Source organism: Salvelinus sp. IW2-2015, unplaced genomic scaffold (assembly GCF_002910315.2).
Source record: "Salvelinus sp. IW2-2015 unplaced genomic scaffold, ASM291031v2 Un_scaffold2288, whole genome shotgun sequence".
In the NCBI taxonomy this organism is placed as follows: Eukaryota; Metazoa; Chordata; class Actinopteri; order Salmoniformes; family Salmonidae; genus Salvelinus; species Salvelinus sp. IW2-2015.
In genome coordinates, this window is record NW_019943614.1 from 1 (window position 1) to 20,248 (window position 20,248).

The 20,248-nt window shown below is 43.8% G+C and overlaps 2 protein-coding genes and 1 long non-coding RNA gene across 8 annotated transcripts in view; 2 read left to right on the plus strand and 1 right to left on the minus strand.

The window, feature by feature from the left end:
- The first annotated feature begins 5,966 nt into the window (after positions 1–5,966).
- Positions 5,967–18,396, plus strand: LOC139025124 (uncharacterized). Of its 6 annotated transcripts, XM_070440183.1 has the most exons (6): positions 7,632–7,734; positions 8,823–9,056; positions 16,409–16,654; positions 17,071–17,199; positions 17,315–17,644; positions 18,272–18,396. In XM_070440183.1, the coding sequence occupies exons 1-6, from the start codon at positions 7,632–7,634 to the stop codon at positions 18,280–18,282; spliced, it is 1,053 nt and encodes a 350-aa protein (XP_070296284.1). In that variant the 3' UTR covers positions 18,283–18,396. The 6 variants fall into 6 exon arrangements, 1 of the variants encoding a protein (XP_070296284.1); XR_011476572.1 differs by lacking the exons at positions 16,409–16,654; positions 18,272–18,396 and adding an exon at positions 5,967–6,524 and having other exon boundaries at positions 7,500–7,734; positions 17,315–17,397; XR_011476571.1 differs by lacking the exons at positions 16,409–16,654; positions 17,071–17,199; positions 18,272–18,396 and adding an exon at positions 6,197–6,524 and having other exon boundaries at positions 7,500–7,734; positions 17,315–17,403.
- LOC139025125 (uncharacterized) lies at positions 17,445–17,788 on the minus strand. Its single transcript, XR_011476574.1, has 3 exons — positions 17,745–17,788; positions 17,603–17,664; positions 17,445–17,533 (listed from the first exon to the last, which is right to left on the minus strand). It is a non-coding gene; the product is annotated as an uncharacterized lncRNA (long non-coding RNA).
- Positions 18,397–19,104: 708 nt separating the features above from the next.
- The window catches only part of LOC112073540 (phospholipid phosphatase-related protein type 1-like), a 14,715-nt gene continuing 13,571 nt past the window's right edge, over positions 19,105–20,248 (plus strand). The window contains exon 1 of the mRNA XM_070440179.1: positions 19,105–19,167. Coding sequence (XP_070296280.1) covers positions 19,105–19,167 — 63 coding nt within the window. The remainder of the gene's footprint in view (positions 19,168–20,248) is intronic.

Here is a 20,248-nt window from a genome sequence, read left to right on the forward strand (position 1 = left end):
TGACTGTTGTTCCTTGTAACTACTTTAAAATGTGGAACTGTTGCCTAAAAATGCCAACATTATTTGAATACAATTTAATATTGTAAAACATTGTACAACTTATGTAAAGCTTTGTCTAACTTCATATTAGAAACAAATTTGCACTTGAAATTAACATTTATTTTTAAGTTATTTTAAATATAATGCATCTTCTCACTTTTTTTTCTGAGACAATCCTGAATTAGTTATTGATTTCTTCATCTTTAAATGCAATATTTGAGATTTTATGTATTTTCTGTCCAATCAAAAAGGGCATTCCTACTCAAAGCCAAGTTGTAAAGTAATACCAGACTTAATAGAATAAATCATACATTTAGTTTGATGTTTCTGTGACCAAACGGTGAATTAGTAATTGTTTATAATTTTTAAATGATTTTGGGCGAATAAATGTCTGACCCATATAAAACCCACTTCAGCCTCGGTCTGGCCTACTCATGTGATTTTCTTTTAATTTACCTTCAATGACGGCTACTAAGGAACAGTGGGTTAACTGCATTGTTCAGGGGCAGAACGACAGATTTTTTTCCTTGTCAGCTTCGGGGATTCGAGCTGCAACTTTTCAGCTACTGGCCGAACGCTCTAACACTAGCTACCTGTGATTGCTAGGATATATATGATGATGCACGTGTGAGCTTATTGTGAATCAGCAACTACTAGTTAATGAATGTGATAAAATCAATGGCCACTGTAGCCAGTGTGTGCCGACGGAATCTTGTTTGGGTATTTTATTAGGATCCCCATTAAAACTTCTTATGGCTGAGATTCCCGTTAGGGATCGATATGACAACAGCCAGTGAAAGTGCAGGGCGCCAAATTCAAACAACAGAAATCTCATAATTAAAAATTCGTCACACATACAAGTATTTTAACACATTTTAAAGATAAACTTGTTGTTTCATCCCACCACAGTGTCCGATTTTCAAAAAGGGCTTTACGACGACAGCACACCATCTGATTATGTAGGTCAGTACCTAGTCAGAAAAACACAGCCATTTTTCGCAGCTAAAGAGAGGAGTCCACAAAAAGCAGAAATAGAGATAAAATGAATCACTAACCTTTGATGATCTTTCAACAATCAGATGACACTCATAGGACTTCATGTTAACACAATCATGCATGGTTTTTTTTTGGGTTTTAGAAAAAAATAAAGTTCATATTTATAATCCAAAAATGTCAGTTTACATTGGCGGTTCATGTTCAGTAGTTTCCAGAAACAATCCGGGAATTTTGGCAGAGAGCCACATCAATTTACAGAAATACTCAATAATGAAACATTGCTAAAAGATACAAAGTGTTATGCATGGAATTTTTAGATCCACTTCTCCTTAATGCCAACCGCTGTGTCAGATTTCAAAAAACTTTGCCGAAAAAGCACATCATGCAATTAATCTGAGAACAGCGCTCAGACAACAAAACAAGTCATACAGATATCCGCATGGTTGTGGAAGTCAACATTAGTCAGAAATAGCATTATACATATTCAACTTACTTGATGATTCATCGGAATGCACTCCAGGATCCAAGTTCCAACAATAAATGTTTTGATTGGTTCGATAAAGTCCATCATTTATGTCCAATACCTCCTTTTTGTTTTGCGCGTTTAGTACACAGCCAAACTACGAGGCGCGGGCAAGTCCAGGCGAAGTTCAGATGAAAAGTCATATTACAGTTTCGTAGAAACATGTCAAACGAAGTATAGAATCAATCTTTTAGGATGTTTTTTATTCATAAATCTTCAATAATGTTCCAACCGAGAATTTCCTTTGTCTGTAGAAATGCGATGGGAACGCAGGTCGCTCTCACATGAGCGCGCGTGTCGCTCATACACTCTGGCAACCCTGACTCAATCAGCTCCATTCCTCATCCTTCACAGTAGAAGCATCAAAACAGGTTCTAAGCCTGTTGACATCTAGTGTAAGCCTTATGAACGTGCAAGTATGACCACATTTCCACTGTATCTTGGATAGGCAACGAGTTTGAAAAACTACAAAACTCAGATTTCCACTTCCTGGTTTGGATTTTTTCTCAGGTTTTTGCCTGCCATATGAGTTCTGTTTATAACTCACAGACATCATCAAACAGTTTTAGAACTTCAGAGTGTTTTTATCCAATCTATTTTGGATCGTATTTTTTGGCAACTGGGCCTGAGTAAGCAGGCCAGTTTACTCTGGCACCTAATTCATCCAGCTACTCAATCCTAACCCAGCCATAAAGAAGTTGAATTAAACGCTGGCAAAAGTATCAAGAATTGTTCACTTCTCTCTATTGATTCTCAAACCCCGGCTTGGTCCGCTTCGCAGGCGTTCTTTTGAAGTCTCACGTTGTTGCGTCTTCTGGGTTTTAGAAACTGGTCGTGGGGGAAAGGAAGTTCCGCGCAGTGCCGCGCTCATTCTTCAGAATAAAGGATACGCCAGAATTGGTGCAGTCGAGACGAAACTTCTGTGTCCGTTTAAATGTATTACTACTCAGATAGGCTGTTGTTCGAACCAAGCTTTTTTTAAGTCAAGCAGTGGCAAATATATATATACAGTAATATATATAAAGTGTCTGGCACATGAGCCATCTGTCTGATTCACGCTGTCTGAGGGACCTAATCCATTGTCTGTCTGAGGGACTCGTCCATTGCGGAGGGAATTGGCACACCACTATCAACATCATTTTCTAATCTACAATGTTTGTTTGGTTTACGGAATGCCATTCAATAATTATTATTACAGTCCCTTACCATTGTCATTGTAGGAGTGGACACATTGTTGCAGAAGCTTATAACTTATGGCTACACGAAGTTTTGGGGGGGGGGTTTTTTGTAAATTTATTCGCATTTAGGAGTTGGTCAATTTATCATTGTGTTTTTGGTTTAGAGTGCTCCTGTCATGTTGAGTAAGGGACACACACCTGATTACTCTTGAAGCAGTCCCTATAGGCTAGCTGGCCTCTGCTGTAAATGTAAGGCCTAATAAATGTGCCCAGTTTGGGGATCTGATACTATTTCTGATTGTCTAACTCACCGTCACTGTGGAGTTTTTCTCAATATACAAATGTTCAGCTCAAAGTCAGCAAGTATGTGAAGTCTTTTCACATCCACTTGAGATGATAATAGTTTCCATCAACGTAGCTAATTTGAAAATGTTCAGTCTCTCCCTTTTGATAACCCCAAAAACTGTCTGCCTGATCCGTGGAAACGTCCATTTAAAAAAAAACAAGGCCTACCTAATGACTTCTTATCCTTTGCGCAAAATATCCCTACGTCTGGTCTGTCTGGAGCTCGCTGTCATGGAAACTGAGGGCCCCAAAATATTTTATACAATGTTGGCAAGTTTGCTAGCACAGGCCAACAAATAATAGTTGATACAATGTTTCAGTTTTTGCAGACAGGCCATGTGTAGCATTTTGATTCATAATGCATTTTATTTTCATCAGGATATTTTCTACCTGCAGGCTGCGATTGTTTTTTTTGTTAGCTTTATGTCTAAGTAGGTTTTGGCAATGGAAATAGAAGTTACTTTTAGATTGGTGTAATTTTATTTTAGATAATAATTTTGAATAACACGTGACATTGATTTGAGATAAATAGACTTTATATATAAATATCTGTGCATGCGGCAATACTGATGTCCTCGTTCCAGTTTGAGAACCTGAAGATTGAGGAAAACTAGAGCTACGGCTATAATTGGTTTGGAATGAAACAAAGTTTCATTGCAACATAGTTATTGACCTCACAATAAGCCATATTTCACAGTAATTGACATAATTACATACTATGAAGCGGTAGACGCGAGATGAACAACGCTAAATTAGCAGCTAATTAGCATTTATTTTATGAGGGGCAATTGAAGATGTTTTTGACATGTACAAATGTTGCAACTGTGTGGGGATCATATTCCGAATTCCCCAGAGTGCCCTGTTAGGGTGAAGAGGTTGAGGTGTCAAGCCGGAAGGACTGTTATCAGCAAATCTGCCATGTGGCAGGCAGTGGAAAGGGCAAGGAGCCACAGTTCTGAAGAAGATATGGTGGTGGGATGCAACGCAACCCATTGCAATGTTGTACGTCAATCAGTGATTCTGGATACACTTAGTGAAGAAAAGTGCTACGTGATCAAGACAAAGAGAGATGATTGTGGACTACAGGAAAAAAGAGGACCGAAGCACGCCCCCATTCTCATCGACGGGCTGCGCGTGGAGCAGGTTAAGAGAGCTTTCAGTCCTTGCGTGTCCATATCACCAACAACTAACATGGTCCAAGAACACACCAAGAAACAGCGATGAAGCCGGCCATGAAAAACCTATTTGCATCATTGGCCTGTTATGGCAATGCTCTGGCCGCCGACCGCAAGGGACTACAGAGGGTAGTGCGAACGGCCCAGTACTCACTGGGGCATAGCTTCCATGGACATAATTAATATCTACAGCTGAAAGTTTTGGGCCTCCAAGACCTTCACGACTAACTGTCGCCAAGAAAATGTTCCAGCTTAGAGGATCCTTCTGAGCCTGTGTAAGAACCTGATTAGAAGAAGAAAAGCAGGCTGATTTAGTTTGTATTATTTATTTTTTATACCGTATGTATGAAGCAAAAATATAAACGCACATTTGTAAAGTGTCCCATGTTTGATGCCCATAAATGTTCCATACACACAAAAGCGTTTTTTTTTTTTTTTTTTTTTTTTTTATTTTTTTTTTTTTTTTTTTTTTTTTTTTTTTTTTTTTTTTTTTTTTTTTTTTTTTTTTTTTTTTTTTTTTTTTTTTTTTTTTTTTTTTTTTTTTTTTTTTTTTTTTTTTTTTTTTTTTTTTATTTTTTTTTTTTTTTTTTTTTTTTTTTTTTTTTTTTTTCTTTCTCAACATGTTGTGCAAAAATTGCTTTTACATCCTATTAGTGAGCATTTCTCCTTTGCCAAGATAATCCGCCCACCTGACAGGGTGTGGCAATCTAAGGAAGCTGATTAAATTCATGATCATCATTACACAGGTGCACCTTGTGCTGGGGAAAAGAGTACTGAGAAGGTGCTGCCTTGGCAGCAGCTAATGGGGATACCCTAAACAAATTATTAAACCGAAAAATGCCATAAAATGTGGCAGTTTTATGTCCACAAACCCAATGACACAGATGTCCTCAAGTTTTTGGAGAGCATGCAATTGCATGCTGACTGCAGGAATGTGCACCATAGCTGCTACAGATAATTTAATGTTCATTTTCTCTACAATAGCTCGCCTCCAACGTTGTTTTTGAGAATTTAGCGGTATGCCCAAAAAGCTCTCCATTGCAGACCAGTGTGGTAGGGTGTTTGTGTCCGGGAGCGGTTTGCCTGTTGTCTACAAAGTCACTCCATGCTAGCAATCGGGCTTATGGTATGGGAGACAACGAACGCAATTGATTTTATCAATGGTAATTTTGAATGCACAGAGATACCATGGACAAGATCCCGAGGCCAATCGTCCTGCATTCATCCACAGAAGGATCTGTACACAAATCCCCTGGAAGTGAAAATGTCCAATTACTTCCATGGTCTGCATCTCACTACACATGTACCCCATGAGCTGTTTGGGGTGGTCCTGGATCGCACGTGTCCCCAAGTTATTACCAGTTCTGCAATATAACAGCACCTTCGCCAAAAAGAAAAGGGCGGACTTACTGGGCCCCCCCCGAGCCTCTTCCGGTAGGCCGGAACTGATTTGACTCGGCCCCGGAATCAGAATTAATGACTGCCAAAAATCGGCCCAAGTACATCCGGCTGTTTCCATCTACCGGCGAATTGAGCCAGCTTTGCTGGCATCTTACCAGAATCCCCCCAGAAGCGGCCAGATGCAAATTGAAATAAATGTATACAAAATTACCAGACAGTAATTTTAAATATTACTATTATACATTGTATGCATACAAATTATACCCCTCCAAAATAACGTCAGAGGAAATGCTGTATGGGACAAGGACATCCTGGCCGGCCAAACCCTCCCCTAAYTCAGACGACGCTGGGCCAATTGTGCGTCGCCTCATGGGTCTCCTGGTCACGGCCGGCACTGGCATCGAACTAGCATCTGTAGCAATGCAGTTCGCACTGCGACTGCTGCGTTAATGCTTATCCGTTGCCATGTACAAAGTATCAAAATAGTCAAATACAACTTAAACCGGGCTCTAAAATTATTTAATTTAAATGTTAATTGTATTTTTTTAAATCACAGAAACAATGAAAAAATATGAACAAATAAATAATGAAATGTTAATTATATACAGACGCCCGTTTAATCATCTGCCAGAGAGTAGCCCCAATCGTCCCGAGACCCAAGTAATACATTTGGGAGCAGCAGCAGCAGCTACCCCCTTCTCATGTAACAGGGTAGGGCCAGCCCAAGGATCCCGCAATGCACGGACGGTGTTAGTGGGGGAACAGGAAGTTCCCGACAGGCGYGCACCATTCTTCAGAATAAAAAAAGCGCCAGAACTGTGCAGTCAAGAAGGTATCTTTTGTGCCMGTTTCCYTTTATTACTACAGGTACRTAATAGCACGTTTACATTTTCTAATTTCGAAAAAACATGTCATTCCATGCTAGGTAACAAATCCATTAAATTATTATCACGTTTGGTAAAGGTTTGATGTGATATTTTTGTGTCAAACCGAGTGAAGAACGTGGTGACGTTATACTATTTTACAAGTCACGTAACTAGAGACGTTGGGTTTGTCTTAGTGGATGTACATATTCTGCTCATGTTAATTTTCATAAAGAATCCATTTATTTGAGATTTCTGAGCTGCATGTTATCGTTTTGTGTAAAATTCACACGCTGGTAAAATGGCGGCGCCGCCTCGGACTGGTCAACGGACTAAAGTGCAGGCAGTGTGGGTGCAGACCATTTTACGGTTGCGCTACTGTTTTGAAGCTGAATGTAATGCTTGTTGGTTTTCTACATGTGTACTAATATTCAGACACATGTAGTTTATTATCTTTATCTATACATTTGAGTATGGTGGAACGGAAATACTACTGGTTTTTGATTGAAACAACGAAGACGCGGTTCTTCAGGAAAATAATACATAGTGCTGCCTGAAACGAACTAACCTTGTACTTCATGGTTTTGAGTCATTTTATGTGAATTTAGGAAATCTATATATTAAGTGATCTTAACGTTGTGTGTCCGTTGTGTTTTAATGTTAATGCAATAATGTTTTGTTGTCAATGCTCACCTACCTGATCTATTGAAATGAGATCCGTTCTTGACTTGGACAAGAGTTCACCTCAAATTTCTCTGTTTGAGCTCATGTTCCTCTTATAGAATATTAGCTCAACAGTATTGTGGAGCTCCTGCACCTAAATATAAACAGTACCAGCACCTATTTCAGTCTAGTCAAGCACTGAATTAGATAATTGAACAAAAAGAAATATAATATATTTTTAGAGATAAAGAAGGTGCCAGAACTGGCAAGAAAATAACTTTTGTGTCTGTTTCTCTTCTACTACTTGCCGACTCAGGTATGAGGCCGGTAACATCAACAGTGAGGACAAACCCAGCCCTCCTCTCTCCTTCTGCACCGAGTCCCAAACCTACAGTCACTGGGTCCTGATTGTGACAGTGGAGCCCAGTTTGCACTGCAGGATCCAGAGATGGCGTCAGTGAAGCTGGAAGACTGCAGTCAAACACTGGAGCTGAATGTCAACATTAAAGATGAAGAAGCAGAGGAGAAGATTGGAAAATCTGTTTCTCATGGTAAGAGCAGGTTCTAAGTTTGTGTTTTTCGTTCCAACTTCCCAATGTGTATGAAAAGTTGCAGTAGAACTGTTTCATGATGAACTTTCAATGAGAAGGTAGAAGTGCCCACTATTTATAGACTATAGAATTAGAATAATTATTCTATTTCCATGATTCCAAAAGATCACCTTGGTGTTTTGATCTAAATTGCAATTGCAACATTTGGTTAAAAATAAGCACTAGTATCTTTGCCCAGTGTGTAAATTATCTCAAATGAGTGCAGGAAATTATTTTAGGTTGAAGTTGAATTGAACACTATAAAACAATCAGAATGGAGAAAGACCCATTGAACATTTTTTTGAATATAAGTGTTGCCACCCTAGGGTCATGCACTACTCATAAAGCAAATGTAGAACTTTTATTAATCAAAAACATAAAATACTGTGAAAAATACCATGGTATGATATTTTTGCCACGTCGCCCAGCCCTATGTTAGAGCAAAAACCAAGCCATGAGGTCGAAGGAATTGTCCGTAGAGGTCCATGGAAGGAAAAATTCACAAGCTGGTAAAATGGCGGCGCCCATCCGGTCTGCGTCAACGAACTTCAGTGCAGGCAGTGTGGGTGCAGCAGAGACAATTTTAAGGTCGCACTACTGTTTTGAAGCTAAATGTAATGATTATCAGTTTCTACATGTGTAAAATATTGACACATTCAGTTTCTGTCTATAAACGATACTATGGTGTGAACGGAAATACAATTGTTTTTTGATTGGAATAATACCGTGAAGAGGGTTAAGGAAAATAGTACATGGTGCTGCCAAAAACTAACTGTAAACTTGTACTAAATGGTTTTTGAGTCTTGTATGCATTTATCTACTACATGTTAAGTATTAGCTCAAAAGTATTGTGGAGCTCCTGCACCTAAATATTAACAGTACCGGCACCCAAAATGAGTATCGGAAACTATTTCAGTCCAAGTCAACCACTGAATTAGATAATTGAACAAGAAAAAATATAATATATTTAATAGAGAATAAAGAAAGTGCCAGAACTGTCAAGACAATAACTTTTGTGTCCGTTTCTCCTCTACTACTTGCCGACTCAGGTATGAGGCCGGTAACATCAACAGAGAGGACAAACCCAGCCTGCCTCTCTCTTTCCACACTGAGTCCAAACCTACAGTCACTGGGTCCTGATTGTGACAGTGGTGGCCAGTTTGCACTGCAGGATCCAGAGATGGCATCAGTGAAGCTGGAAGACTGCAGTCAAACACTGGATCTAAATGCCAACATTAAAGATGAAGAAGGGGAGGAGAAGATTGGGAAATCTGTTAATCATGGTAAGAGCAGGGTTCTATCTAACTAAGTTTGTTTTTCATTCCAACTTCTCACTGTGTATGAAAAGTTGCAGTAGAACTGTTTCATGATGAACTGTTTCAATGAGAAGGAAGATGTTATTTCATGGTACTGAGACTTGTATGGTTTGACACCAGTATTGCCAGCATTTGTTTTATTAACTGGGCTATCTGGAGTGTTCAGAGTAGAGTGATGAAGTGAAGTAGACAAACTGACAGTGTTTTAAAGTTATATGAAATGAGTCTGTGTAGTTTCTAACTTTTGTGGTAGTGAGTGGGGGATGATATGGGTCATAATTTTCTTGACCTATGAGATACTTTTAGAATAGTTTTATTCTCCTTTTGTATTGCACAGCCTACTTGTGTGAATACGTACAGGTAGCCTAGTGGTTAGAGCATTGGGACAGTAACCGAAAGGTTGCTGGATCGAATCCCCGAAGACAAGGTAATAATCTGTTCTGCCCCTGAGCAAGGCAGTTAACCCACTGTTCCCCGGGCGCCGAAAATGTGGATGTCGATTATGGCAGCCCTCCGCACCTCTCTGATTCGGAAGACACATTTCAGTTGAATGCATTCAGTTGTACAACTGACTAGGTATCCCCTCTCCCATTTGGAAAGTATTTAGACCCCTTGACCTTTTCCACGTTTTGTTACGTTACAGCCTTATTCTAAAATTGATTAAATAAACAATGTTCCTTATCAATCTCACACAATGCCCATAATGACAAAGCAAATACAGGTTTTAAGAATGTTTTCACATTTATATAAAAAAAAAAAAAATACCTTATTTACATAGGTATTCAGACTTTTTGCTATGATACTCGACATTGAGCTCAGGTGAATCCTGTTTCCGTTTATCAACTTTGAGATGTTTTTTATATATATATATGCACATTATCGAACAAAACATAAATTTATTGTGTAACATGATGTTATATGACTCATCTGATGAAGAATTTCAAAGGTTAGTGATAATTCTATTCTATTTGGGGGTTTTGTGCAAGCTACTGTGCTGTGAAAGAAATGTCTGTGCTTTTTTGTATTTGGTGGTGAGCTAACATAAATATACGTGGTGTTTTCTGTAAAACATTAAAAAATCGGACATGTTGGCTGGATTCACAAGATGTTAATTTCATTTGCTGTATTGGACTTGTTATGTGTGAAAGTTAAATATTTCAAAAAAATTTTTGAATTTCGCGCGCTGCCTTTTCAGTGGAATGTGCGGAACCCCGGGGCTAGACAGGTTAAGTCAGATGTTTCATAGATTACACATTTGCAGAATGTCGGCCAAATTCCATCTCGTTCCATCTTCTCCCACTGCCGCCAGTGGCTTCCTCTCACACATTTTGGTAGTGAGTGGAACGCTAAGCGATGCTTCATATTTATACATCTTTTGAAATATCTGTCTCATTGTTCTACCTGTGGCTGCACTGTGGTAGTGCAGGAAGTTCAGGGCAGGCACACACATTCTTCAGTATAAAGAAACGCCAGAACTGTTATGTGAAGAAGATAACCTTTTTGTCCTTTCCATGTATTACTACAGGTATTAATGGCACGTTTAAACTGTCTAATATCGAAAGAACATGTCATACCATGCTAGGAAACATCCATTAACTTCTTATGGCTGCAGGGGCAGTATTGAGTAGATTGGATGAAAAGGTACCCAGTTCCAGTTGCTAATATATGCATATTATTATAGTATTGGATAGAAACACTCCGAAGTTTCTAAAACAGTTTGAATGATGTCTGTGAGTATAACAGAACTCATATGGCAGGCAAAAACCTGAGAAAGAAATCCAACCAGGAAGTGGGAAATCTGAAGTTTGTAGGTTTTCAAATCATCGCCTATCGAATACACAGGGGATATGGGCCAGTTTGCGTCACTTGCTACGGCTTCCACTAGATGTCAACAGTCTTTAGAACCTTGTCTGATGCTTCTACTGTGAGGTGGGGCCGAAGGAGAGGGGAATGAGTAAGGTTGCATGGCTGACCATGCTCTGACCATGCGCGTTCACATGAGAGGGAGCTCTGTTCCATCGCACTTCTGAAGACAATGGAATTCTCCGGTTGGAACATTATTGAAGATTTATGTTAAAAAGATCTTAAAGATTGATTCAATACATCGTTTGACGTGTTTCTACTGACTGTTACGGAACTTTTTTGACATTTCGTCTGCTTTTAGTGAACGCGCTTCGTGACTTTGGATTTGTTTACCAAACGCGCTAACAAAAGTAGCTATTTGGACATAAATTATGGACATTACCGAACAAAACAAACATTTCTTGTGGGAGTCCTGGGAGTGCATTCCGACGAAGATCAGCAAAGGTAAGTGAAGATTTATAATGCTATTTATGACTTTTGTTGACTCCACAATTTGGCAGGTAACTGTATGGCTTCCTTTTGTGGCTGAACGCTGTTCTCAGATGATTGAWTATTGTGCTTTTGCCGTAAAGCTTTTTTGAAATCTGACACAGCGGTTGCATTAACTTCTCTAGGGTAGGGGGCAGCATTTGGAATTTTGGAAGAAAAGCATGCCCAAATTAAACTGTCTGCTACTCGGGCCCAGAAGATATGATATGCATATAACTTGTAGATTTGGATAGAAAACTCTACAGTTTCCAAAACTGTTAAAWTAGTGTCTGTGAGTATAACAGAACTGATTTGGCAGGCGAAAACCTGAGAAAAATCCATTCAGGAAGTTTTTTTGTGTTTGTTTTGTAGTTTTCTATTCAATGCCATTACAGTATCCATTGACTTAGGACTCAAATTGCAGTTCCTATGCCTTCCACTAGATGTCAACAGTCTTTAGAAATTGTTTCCAGGCGTCATATACAGTCATCAACATAGATCAAACACGCACACATACATGTGTGAAACAGAGGGTTAAATACTGAACATGTAATGGATCGGCGATGGCTAGAAGAACGGTGACGTCGACCGCCGCCCGATCAAGGAGAAGGACCGACTTCGGCGGAAGTCATGACAGTACCCCCCCCCCTTGAGCCGAGCGCTGACACCGGCCTCGGGGACGACCCAGAGGACGAGGCGTAGGGCGACCCGGATGGAGAAGGTGGAACTCCTGCAGCATCGACGGGTCCAATACGTCCTCCACCGGCACCCAGCATCTCTCCTCCGGACCGTACCCCTCCCACTCCACGAGGTACTGAAGGCCCCTCGCTAGACGCCTCGAGTCCAGTATGGCTCCAACTGCATACGCCGGGGCCCCCTCGATGTCCAAAGGGGGCGGAGGAACCTCCCGCACCTCAGACTCCTGGAGTGGACCAGCCACCACCGGCCTGAGGAGAGACACATGGAACGAGGGGTTAATATGGTAATCGGGGGGGAAGCTGTAACCTGTAACAAACCTCATTCAGTCTCCTCAGGACTTTGAATGGCCCCACGAACCGTGGGCCCAGCTTCCGGCAGGGCATGTGGAGGGGCAGAATACTGGCGGTCTGCGCCAGTATTCTGAAGCCTCCCGGCCCACTGAAGGTGCACATGAGCGGCGTCCCATGTCTCCTCCGAGYGCCTAAACCAGTCGTCCACCGCAGGAGCCTCGATCTGGCTCTGATGCCAAGGTGCCAGAACCGGCTGGTRCCCCAGTACGCACTGGAAGGGGGAGAGGTTAGTGGATGAGTGGCGGAGCGAGTTTTRGGCCGTCTCTGCCCAAGGTATGAACGCCGCCCACTCCCCCGGTCGGTCCTGGGAATAGGACCGCAGAAACCTACCCACATCCTGGTTCACTCTCTCCACCTGCCCGTTACTCTCGGGGTGAAAACCTGAGGTAAGGCTGACTGAGACCCCCAGACGTTCCATGAACGCCCTCCAGACCCACAATGGCCAGGATCGTGGTGTTCCCCTGTGAGGGAGGAAGATCCGTTAGGAAGTCCACTGACAGGTGCGACCACGGCCGTTGTGGAATGGGTAAGGGTTGTAATTTCCCTCTAGGCAGGTGCCTAGGAGCCTTGCACTGGGCGCACACCGAGCAGGAGGAAGCATAAACCCTCACGTCTTTAGCCAAGGTGGACCACCAGTACTTCCCACTGAGACAACGCACTGTCCGGCCGATACCCGGATGACCAGAGGAGGGTGACGTGTGGGCACAATAGATCAAACGGTCGCGGACAGCAGACGGAACGTACAGACGCCCAGCTGGACACTGGGGGGAGTGGGCTCTGCACGTAACGCCCGCTCAATGTCCGCGTTCAGCTCCCACACTACCGGTGCCACCAGGCAAGAGGCCGGGAGTATGTGAGTGTTATCCATGGACCGCTCCTCCATGTCATACATCCGGGACAGTGCGTCTGCCTTAGCGTTCTGGGAACCTGGTCTGTAGGACAGGGTGAAAACAAAACGGGTAAAGAACATGGCCCACCTTGCCTGGTGAGGGTTYWGTCTCCTTGCCACCCGGATGTACTCCAGATTGCGGTGGTCAGTCCAGATGAGAAAAGGGTGTTTAGTGCCCTCAAGCCAATGTCTCCACGCCTTCAAGGTCTTGGCGACAGCCAACAGCTCCCGGTCCCCCACGTCATAGTTTCGCTCCGCCGGGCTGAGCTTCTTCGAAAAGAAGGCACAGGGGCGGCGCTTTACCTGAGCGTTGAGAGAGCACAGGTCCTAACCCAGCCTCGGACCCGCGTCCACCTCCACTATGAACRCCAAAGAGGGATCCGGATGAGCCAGCACGGGAGCCGAGGTAAAACAGAGCCCTCAGGTGACCCAAAGCCCTATCCGCCTCAGCCGACCACTGCAAACGCACCGGTCCCCCCTTCAGCAGTGAGGTAATGGGAGCTGTTACCTGACCAAAGCCCCGGATGAACCTCCGGTAGTAGTTGGCAAACCCTAGAAACCGCWGCACTTTCTTTACCGTGGTGGGAGTTGGCCAATTACGCACAGCTGAAATGCGGTCACTCTCCATCTCCACCCCTGATGTGGAAATGCGATACCCTAGGAAGGAGATGGCCTGCTGGATGAACAGGCATTTCTCAGCCTTGACGTACAGGTCATGCTCCAACAGTCGCCAAGTACCCTGCGCACCAAGGACACATACTCGGCGTGTGTAGCGGAGTATATCAGAATGTCATCGATATACACCACCACACCCTGCCCGTGCAGGTTCCTGAAAATCTCGTCTACAAAGGATTGGAAGACTGATGGAGCATTCATCAACCCGTATGGCATGACAAGGTACTCATAATGGCCCGATGTGGTACTAAACGCCGTCTTCCACTCTTCTCCCTCCCGGATACGCCCCAGGTTGTAAGCGCTCCTGAGATCCAATTTTGTGAAGAAGTGTGCCCCGTGCATTGACTCGATCGCACTGGCTATGAGAGGCAGCGGGTAACTGTACCTCACAGTGATTTGGTTAATGCCTCGATAGTCAATACACGGGCGCAGACCTCTATCCTTCTTCTTCACAAAAACGAAACTCGAGGAGGCAGGTGAATTGGAGGGTCGAATGTACCCCTGCCCCAGGGATTCGGAAACATATGTTTCCATAGCCGCCGTCTCCTCTTGCGACGGGATACACGTGATACACCAGGAGATTTATCGCACAATCCCCCTGTCGATGGGGTGGTAATTGAGTCGCCTTCTTCTTACAGAAGGCGAGAGCCAAATCGGTATATTCAGAGGGGATGCGCATGGTGGAGACCTGGTCTAGGCTTTCCACTGTAGTAGCACCGACGGAAACCCCTAAACACCTCCCCGAGCACTTTTGTGACCACCCCGTGAGAGCGGTCTGTTGCCACGAAATAGTGGGGTCATGACAGGCCAACCAGGGTAGGCCCAGCAACACCGGAAACGCAGGAGAATCAATAAGGAAGAGACTGATTCTCTCCTTGTGACCCTCCTGCGTAACCATGCCCAGTGGAGCGGTGGCCTCCATAGTTAGCCCTGACCCTAATGGTCGACTATCTAGGGCGTGCACAGGGAAGGGCATATCCACAGGAACAATGGGGATCCCTAAACTATGGGCAAATGATCTGTCAATAAAAATCTCCCAGGCTGCGACTGAATTCGATGCGCCTTATGCTGGGAATGCGGGGAGAACTCAAGAAAATTAATGAACAAAACATGTGAGCAACCAGGGGCATTGGGTGAGCCTGGTAGCCGACTCACCTGGGGTGACACAAGAGTGCCCTGACTGCTGCCTCGACTCCCAGAGAACCTCCCCAGCACCGACCGGCAGTGTGCACTCTGCGGCACAGATGTGTGCATGGAATGGCCCGCCTCCGGTCGCCCTAAGTGCAGCACCTCCCAGCTCCATGGGCGTCGGAGCGGTGGTGATGGGGATGGAATTGACAGACCCCGATCTGGATGTCCGCGGGTAGCCAGCAGTTATCCAGCCGGATGGACAGGTCCACCAGACTGGTGTGAATGTGCAGAAGTGGTCCAACACCGCTTCTTCTTCCCCCATAATTGGCCCACTCCAGGCCTTCCCTGAGAGGCAGGAGATGAGGGCGGCCACGCTCTCACAGCCTGAGGGAGCCAGGTGGACGGTTGCCAGGTAGAGCTCTAGCTGGAGCAAGACCCCTGACATCCGCCGCCGACCATCATACTCCTCGGGGCGAGCCGGATCCCACTGGGACCAGGTGAAGGAGGGGTTTATAGGTGAAACTGGTGGTGCTGGTGGAGAGCTGGAGGAACTCCTCCTCTCTTCCATCGCTCCATGGTTTGCAGCACAGCGTCCATGGCGCTGCGAGATGGTGGGGAATAGTAGAATGCGCTGGACTCGCTCTTCAACCTACAGGGCGCGGCACCTGCTCCTGCTGACTCCATTTGAGGTGTGTGTTTCTGTCAAGGCTTTGGGTAACTGGTGAAAAGGAGTCAGGCGCAGGAGAGTTGAGATGCGTGGACAAGGTATTTAATGCATGAACAAAACACCAGTAGAGAAACAATACAACGGTGCGTGAAATATACCGGTACCACGAATAAACGGGCGTAGATACAAAGCCCGGCAACAAAATACCAGCCGTCAGATACAGCCATCAACATAGAACAAACACGCACACATACATGTGGGAAACAGAGGGTTAAATACTGAACATGTAATGGATCGGCGATGGCTAGTAGACCGGTGACGTCGACCGCCGAGCGCCGCCCGAACAAGGAGAGGGACCGACTTCGGCGGAAGTCTTGACAGTTCCTCTTATAGAATATTAGCTCAACAGTATTGTGGAGCTCCTGTGCCTAAATATAAACAGTACCGGCACCTATTTCAGTCCAAGTCAAGCACTGAATTAGATAAGTGAACATATAATATATTTTTAGAGAATAAAGAAAGTGCCAGAACTGTCAAGACAATAACTTTTTGTGTCTGTTTCTCATTGTTACTACAGGACTAGAATTAAGTCTGAGGCCGGTAACATCAACAGAGAGGACAAACCCAGCCTGCCTCTCTCCTTCCACACTGAGTCCAAACCTACAGTCACTGGGTCCTGATTGTGACAGTGGGGACCAGTTTGCACTGCAGGATCCAGAGATGGCATCAGTGAAGCTGGAAGACTGCAGTCAAACACTGGAGCTGAATGTCAACATTAAAGATGAAGAAGAGGAGGAAAAGATTGGGACATCTGTTAATCATGGTAAGAGCAGGTTCTATCTAACCTTGTGTGTTGTTCATTCCAACTTCCCACTGTGTATGAAAAGTTGCAGTAGAACTGTTTCATGATGCTGTTTCAATGAGAAGGTAGATGTTATTTCATGCTACTGAGACTTGCATGGTTTGACGCCAGTATTGCCAGCATTTGTTTTATTAACTGAGCTATCTGGAGTGCTCAGAGAGTAGACTAAAGAAGTGAAGTAGACAAACTGCCAGTGTTTTAAAGTTCTATGAAGTGAGTCTGTGTAGTTAGTGATATGATATGAAATGAGCCTTGTGATAGTGAGTGGAGGATGACACGCCCCTTTTTAGCTTTCATCTCTTACCCACTTTTAGAATAGTTTTATTCCCCTGTATTGTACAGCCTACTGATATGAATACATATGTCACCCGGTACAGACAGAAGAGGACCGGCCACCCCTTTGAGCCTGGTTCCTCTCTGTTTCTTCCAAGGTTCCTGCTTTCTAGGGAGTTTTTCGTGGCCACTGTGCTTCTACATCTGCATTGCTTGCTCTTTGGGGATTTCGGGTTGGTTTCTGTGAAGGACTTTGTTACAACTTATGTAAAAAGAGCTTCATAAAATACATTTGATTGACATGTATATCACACCAATTGACTGATTGTTCTGATATTGTTCACACAGGAGACCATGTTGAGACATTCTCTACATCCAGAGAGCAACAGCAAGAAGAACACAGAGCAAAGAGGTCTCACCACTGCCCACATTGTGAGGAGATTTTCCCATTTCTATCAAAGCTAAAAATACACCTAAAAATACACACAGAAGAAAAGCTTTACTCCTGCTCTGAATGTGGAAAATGCTTGAAAACATCAACTGCACTAAAAGTTCATCAGGGAGCACCTTACTCCTGCTCTGACTGCGGGGCGAGTTTCTCATATCGGGACACCTTAAAACGGCATGAACATATACACACAGGAGAGAAGCCTTACTCCTGCTCTGACTGTGGGGCGAGTTTCTCTCGACTTGGGACTCTCTTAAAAACACTGAACGTTACACACACGAGAGAAGCCTACTCTGCTCTGACTGGTGAAGAGTTTTCTCTCACGGGCACCTTAAAACACATGAACGTATACACAAAGGAGAGAAGCCTTACTCTGCTCTGACTGTGGAAAGGTTTCTCTCGACTGGCACTTAAAAAACATGAACGTAATACACACAGGAGGAAGCCTTACTTCTGCTCTGACTGTGGAAGAGTTTCTCTCAACTGGCCTTAAAAACATGAACTATACACAACAGGAGAGAAGCCTTACTCCTGCTCTGACATGTGGAAAATGTTTCACATCAATGCAGCTAAAGTCATCGAGACCACACACGGAGAGAAGCCTTACTCTGCTCTGACTGTGGGAAGAGTTTCTCTTCGGAGCACCTAACACATGAACGTATACACACAGGAGAAGCCTTACTCTGCTCTGACTGTGAAGAGTTTCTCTCACTGGGACCTTAAAACTGAACGCTATACACAAGAAGAGAGAGCCTTACTCCTTTTCGACTGGGCGAAGTTCTCTCGTCCGGACACCTTAAAACGATCTGAACTATACACACACGGAGAGAAGCCTTACTCCTGCTCTGACTGTGAAGGTTTCTCTTGAATGTGCCATTTAAAAAGACACCAAGGGAAACAAGAGAGGAGCCTTACCACTGATCTGACTTTAGAAAATGTTTTAACACCAGCTGAGCTTAAAGGTCATTAGAGAAAAGACAAAGAGGAAGCCTTTTTTCTCATTGCAAGTTTTTTCTCTTCACCGTTTATTTTACCAGGTAGGGCAAATTGAGACACGTTCCTTTGACATGTGCGACCTGCGCCAAGATAAGCAAAGCGGTTCGACAACATACAACACACCATAGTTACACATGGAAGATAGAACAACTTACAGTCAATAATTACGTGAAACATAATCTATTACAATGGTGACAAGTGAGGTGGATAAGAGGAGGTGGAGGCAATAAAATATAGTTGATAAATAAAATATAAAAAGCGCCGATGGTGGGCGAAGATAATACAATATGCAAGTAAAAAACCGGGAATGGTTGGTTTGCAGCTGGAAGAAGGTGCAGATAGGAGATGAAATACTGGGGGGTGCAAAGGAGCAAACTAATAGAATACAGTAGGTAAGAGGTAGTTGTTTGGGCTATTTAGATGGGCTATGTACAGGATGCAGAATCTATGAGCTGCTCTGACAGGCTGGTGCTTAACAGCTAGTGAGGGAGATAGTGTGTTCCAGTTTCAGAGATTTTGGTAGTTCTTCCACGTCCTTGGCGCAGAGAATTGGAAGGAGAGGCGGCCAAGGGAGAATTTTGTTTTGGGGAGGTGACCAGAGAATATTACCTGCTGGAGCGGCTGTACGGTGTGGCGTTGCTATGGTGACCGACGAGCTGGATAAGGGGGGACTTTACCTAGCAGGTCTTGTAGAATGACCTGGAGCCAGTGGTTTGGCGACGAGTGTGAAGCGAGGGCCAGCAACGAGAGCGTTCAGGTGCGCGCGTGGTGGGTGTTATATGTATATATCCTTCTGCCCTCAATTGTTGCCAAGAGTTTTTCCCAATTGGGCAATGTAGAAACACACCAACGGATACACACTTGAGAGAAGCCTTATCACTGCACTGACTGTGGGAAGAGATTCTACAGATTGGGCCATTTAAAAAGACACCAATGTAAACATAAAGGAGAGAAGCCTCATCAGTTCTCTCAGACCAGCTAAGATTAGACACTCCACTTAATTCTCATGTCATTAAATAACTGGCAACGTTGAATTGGATCAAATGAAGAAAGTGTAGAACACTATTGTAATCCTATAGTTTCTYACTGTGAGAGAATAATGCAGAGGAAAGGGAGCGTTATAGAATGTTAGCCTCTCTTTACTGATCAGTGTGCACCTTGTCARTTTTGGTGTGAGAGAGAATAAAGTAGACGGCACACGTCAAACGTTTGATTCATGACCCTATGTCCGGATGACGTGTGCATGCCCATATTTGGGCATTCCAGTCAGGACATCCTGGCGGGAAGTGATCACGTGGTTATGCCCATATATGGGCATCCTGTTCCTGTTCTCACGCCTTAGTGAGTGCGGCAATATTTATATGATGCCTTTGAAGTTGTCATGATGATTGATGTCTAGGGACCTCTTTGAACTGGGGGGGGTGAACATTTCAAAGAGTTTGAACCCCCAGAACACTAAACAAGATTTTAAAAATCAGCATGGATTTTGTGATCGGTGGCAAAGCAGTGATGACTGTAACAACGGAAGCAGGACATCGGTTGAAACATAGAGAAAGGGCCAAGTATCAAGCCACAATATACGATGCGCCAAAAAAGCGGTTTCTAAGTGTGTATAGAACCCAAATACCGCCTGCAACTGCGCTGAAAGGTCAAGTGCTGATGTCTAATGGACATCAATGGGGGTATCGGTTTGATTACCTGGCCTGTAGAGTGAACCTCTATACGGTAGCCGAAGGAGAAGAATATACAGACCAGACTTTAGGAGTGGACTACGGGCTTGAAGACTGGATGGTTTTTCGCAAGGTTGTGTGTCCCGAACTGAGCCTTATCACCAAGGG

Coding starts and splice junctions, on each gene's coding strand:
- LOC139025124 (XM_070440183.1), top strand. CDS start 7,632: ATGGCGTCAGTGAAGCTGGAAGACTGCAGTCAAACACTGGAGCTGAAT. Junction 7,735..8,822: donor TGGAAAATCTGTTTCTCATG/GTAAGAGCAGGT, acceptor TTGCCGACTCAG/GTATGAGGCCGGTAACATCA. Junction 9,057..16,408: donor TGGGAAATCTGTTAATCATG/GTAAGAGCAGGG, acceptor TTGTTACTACAG/GACTAGAATTAAGTCTGAGG.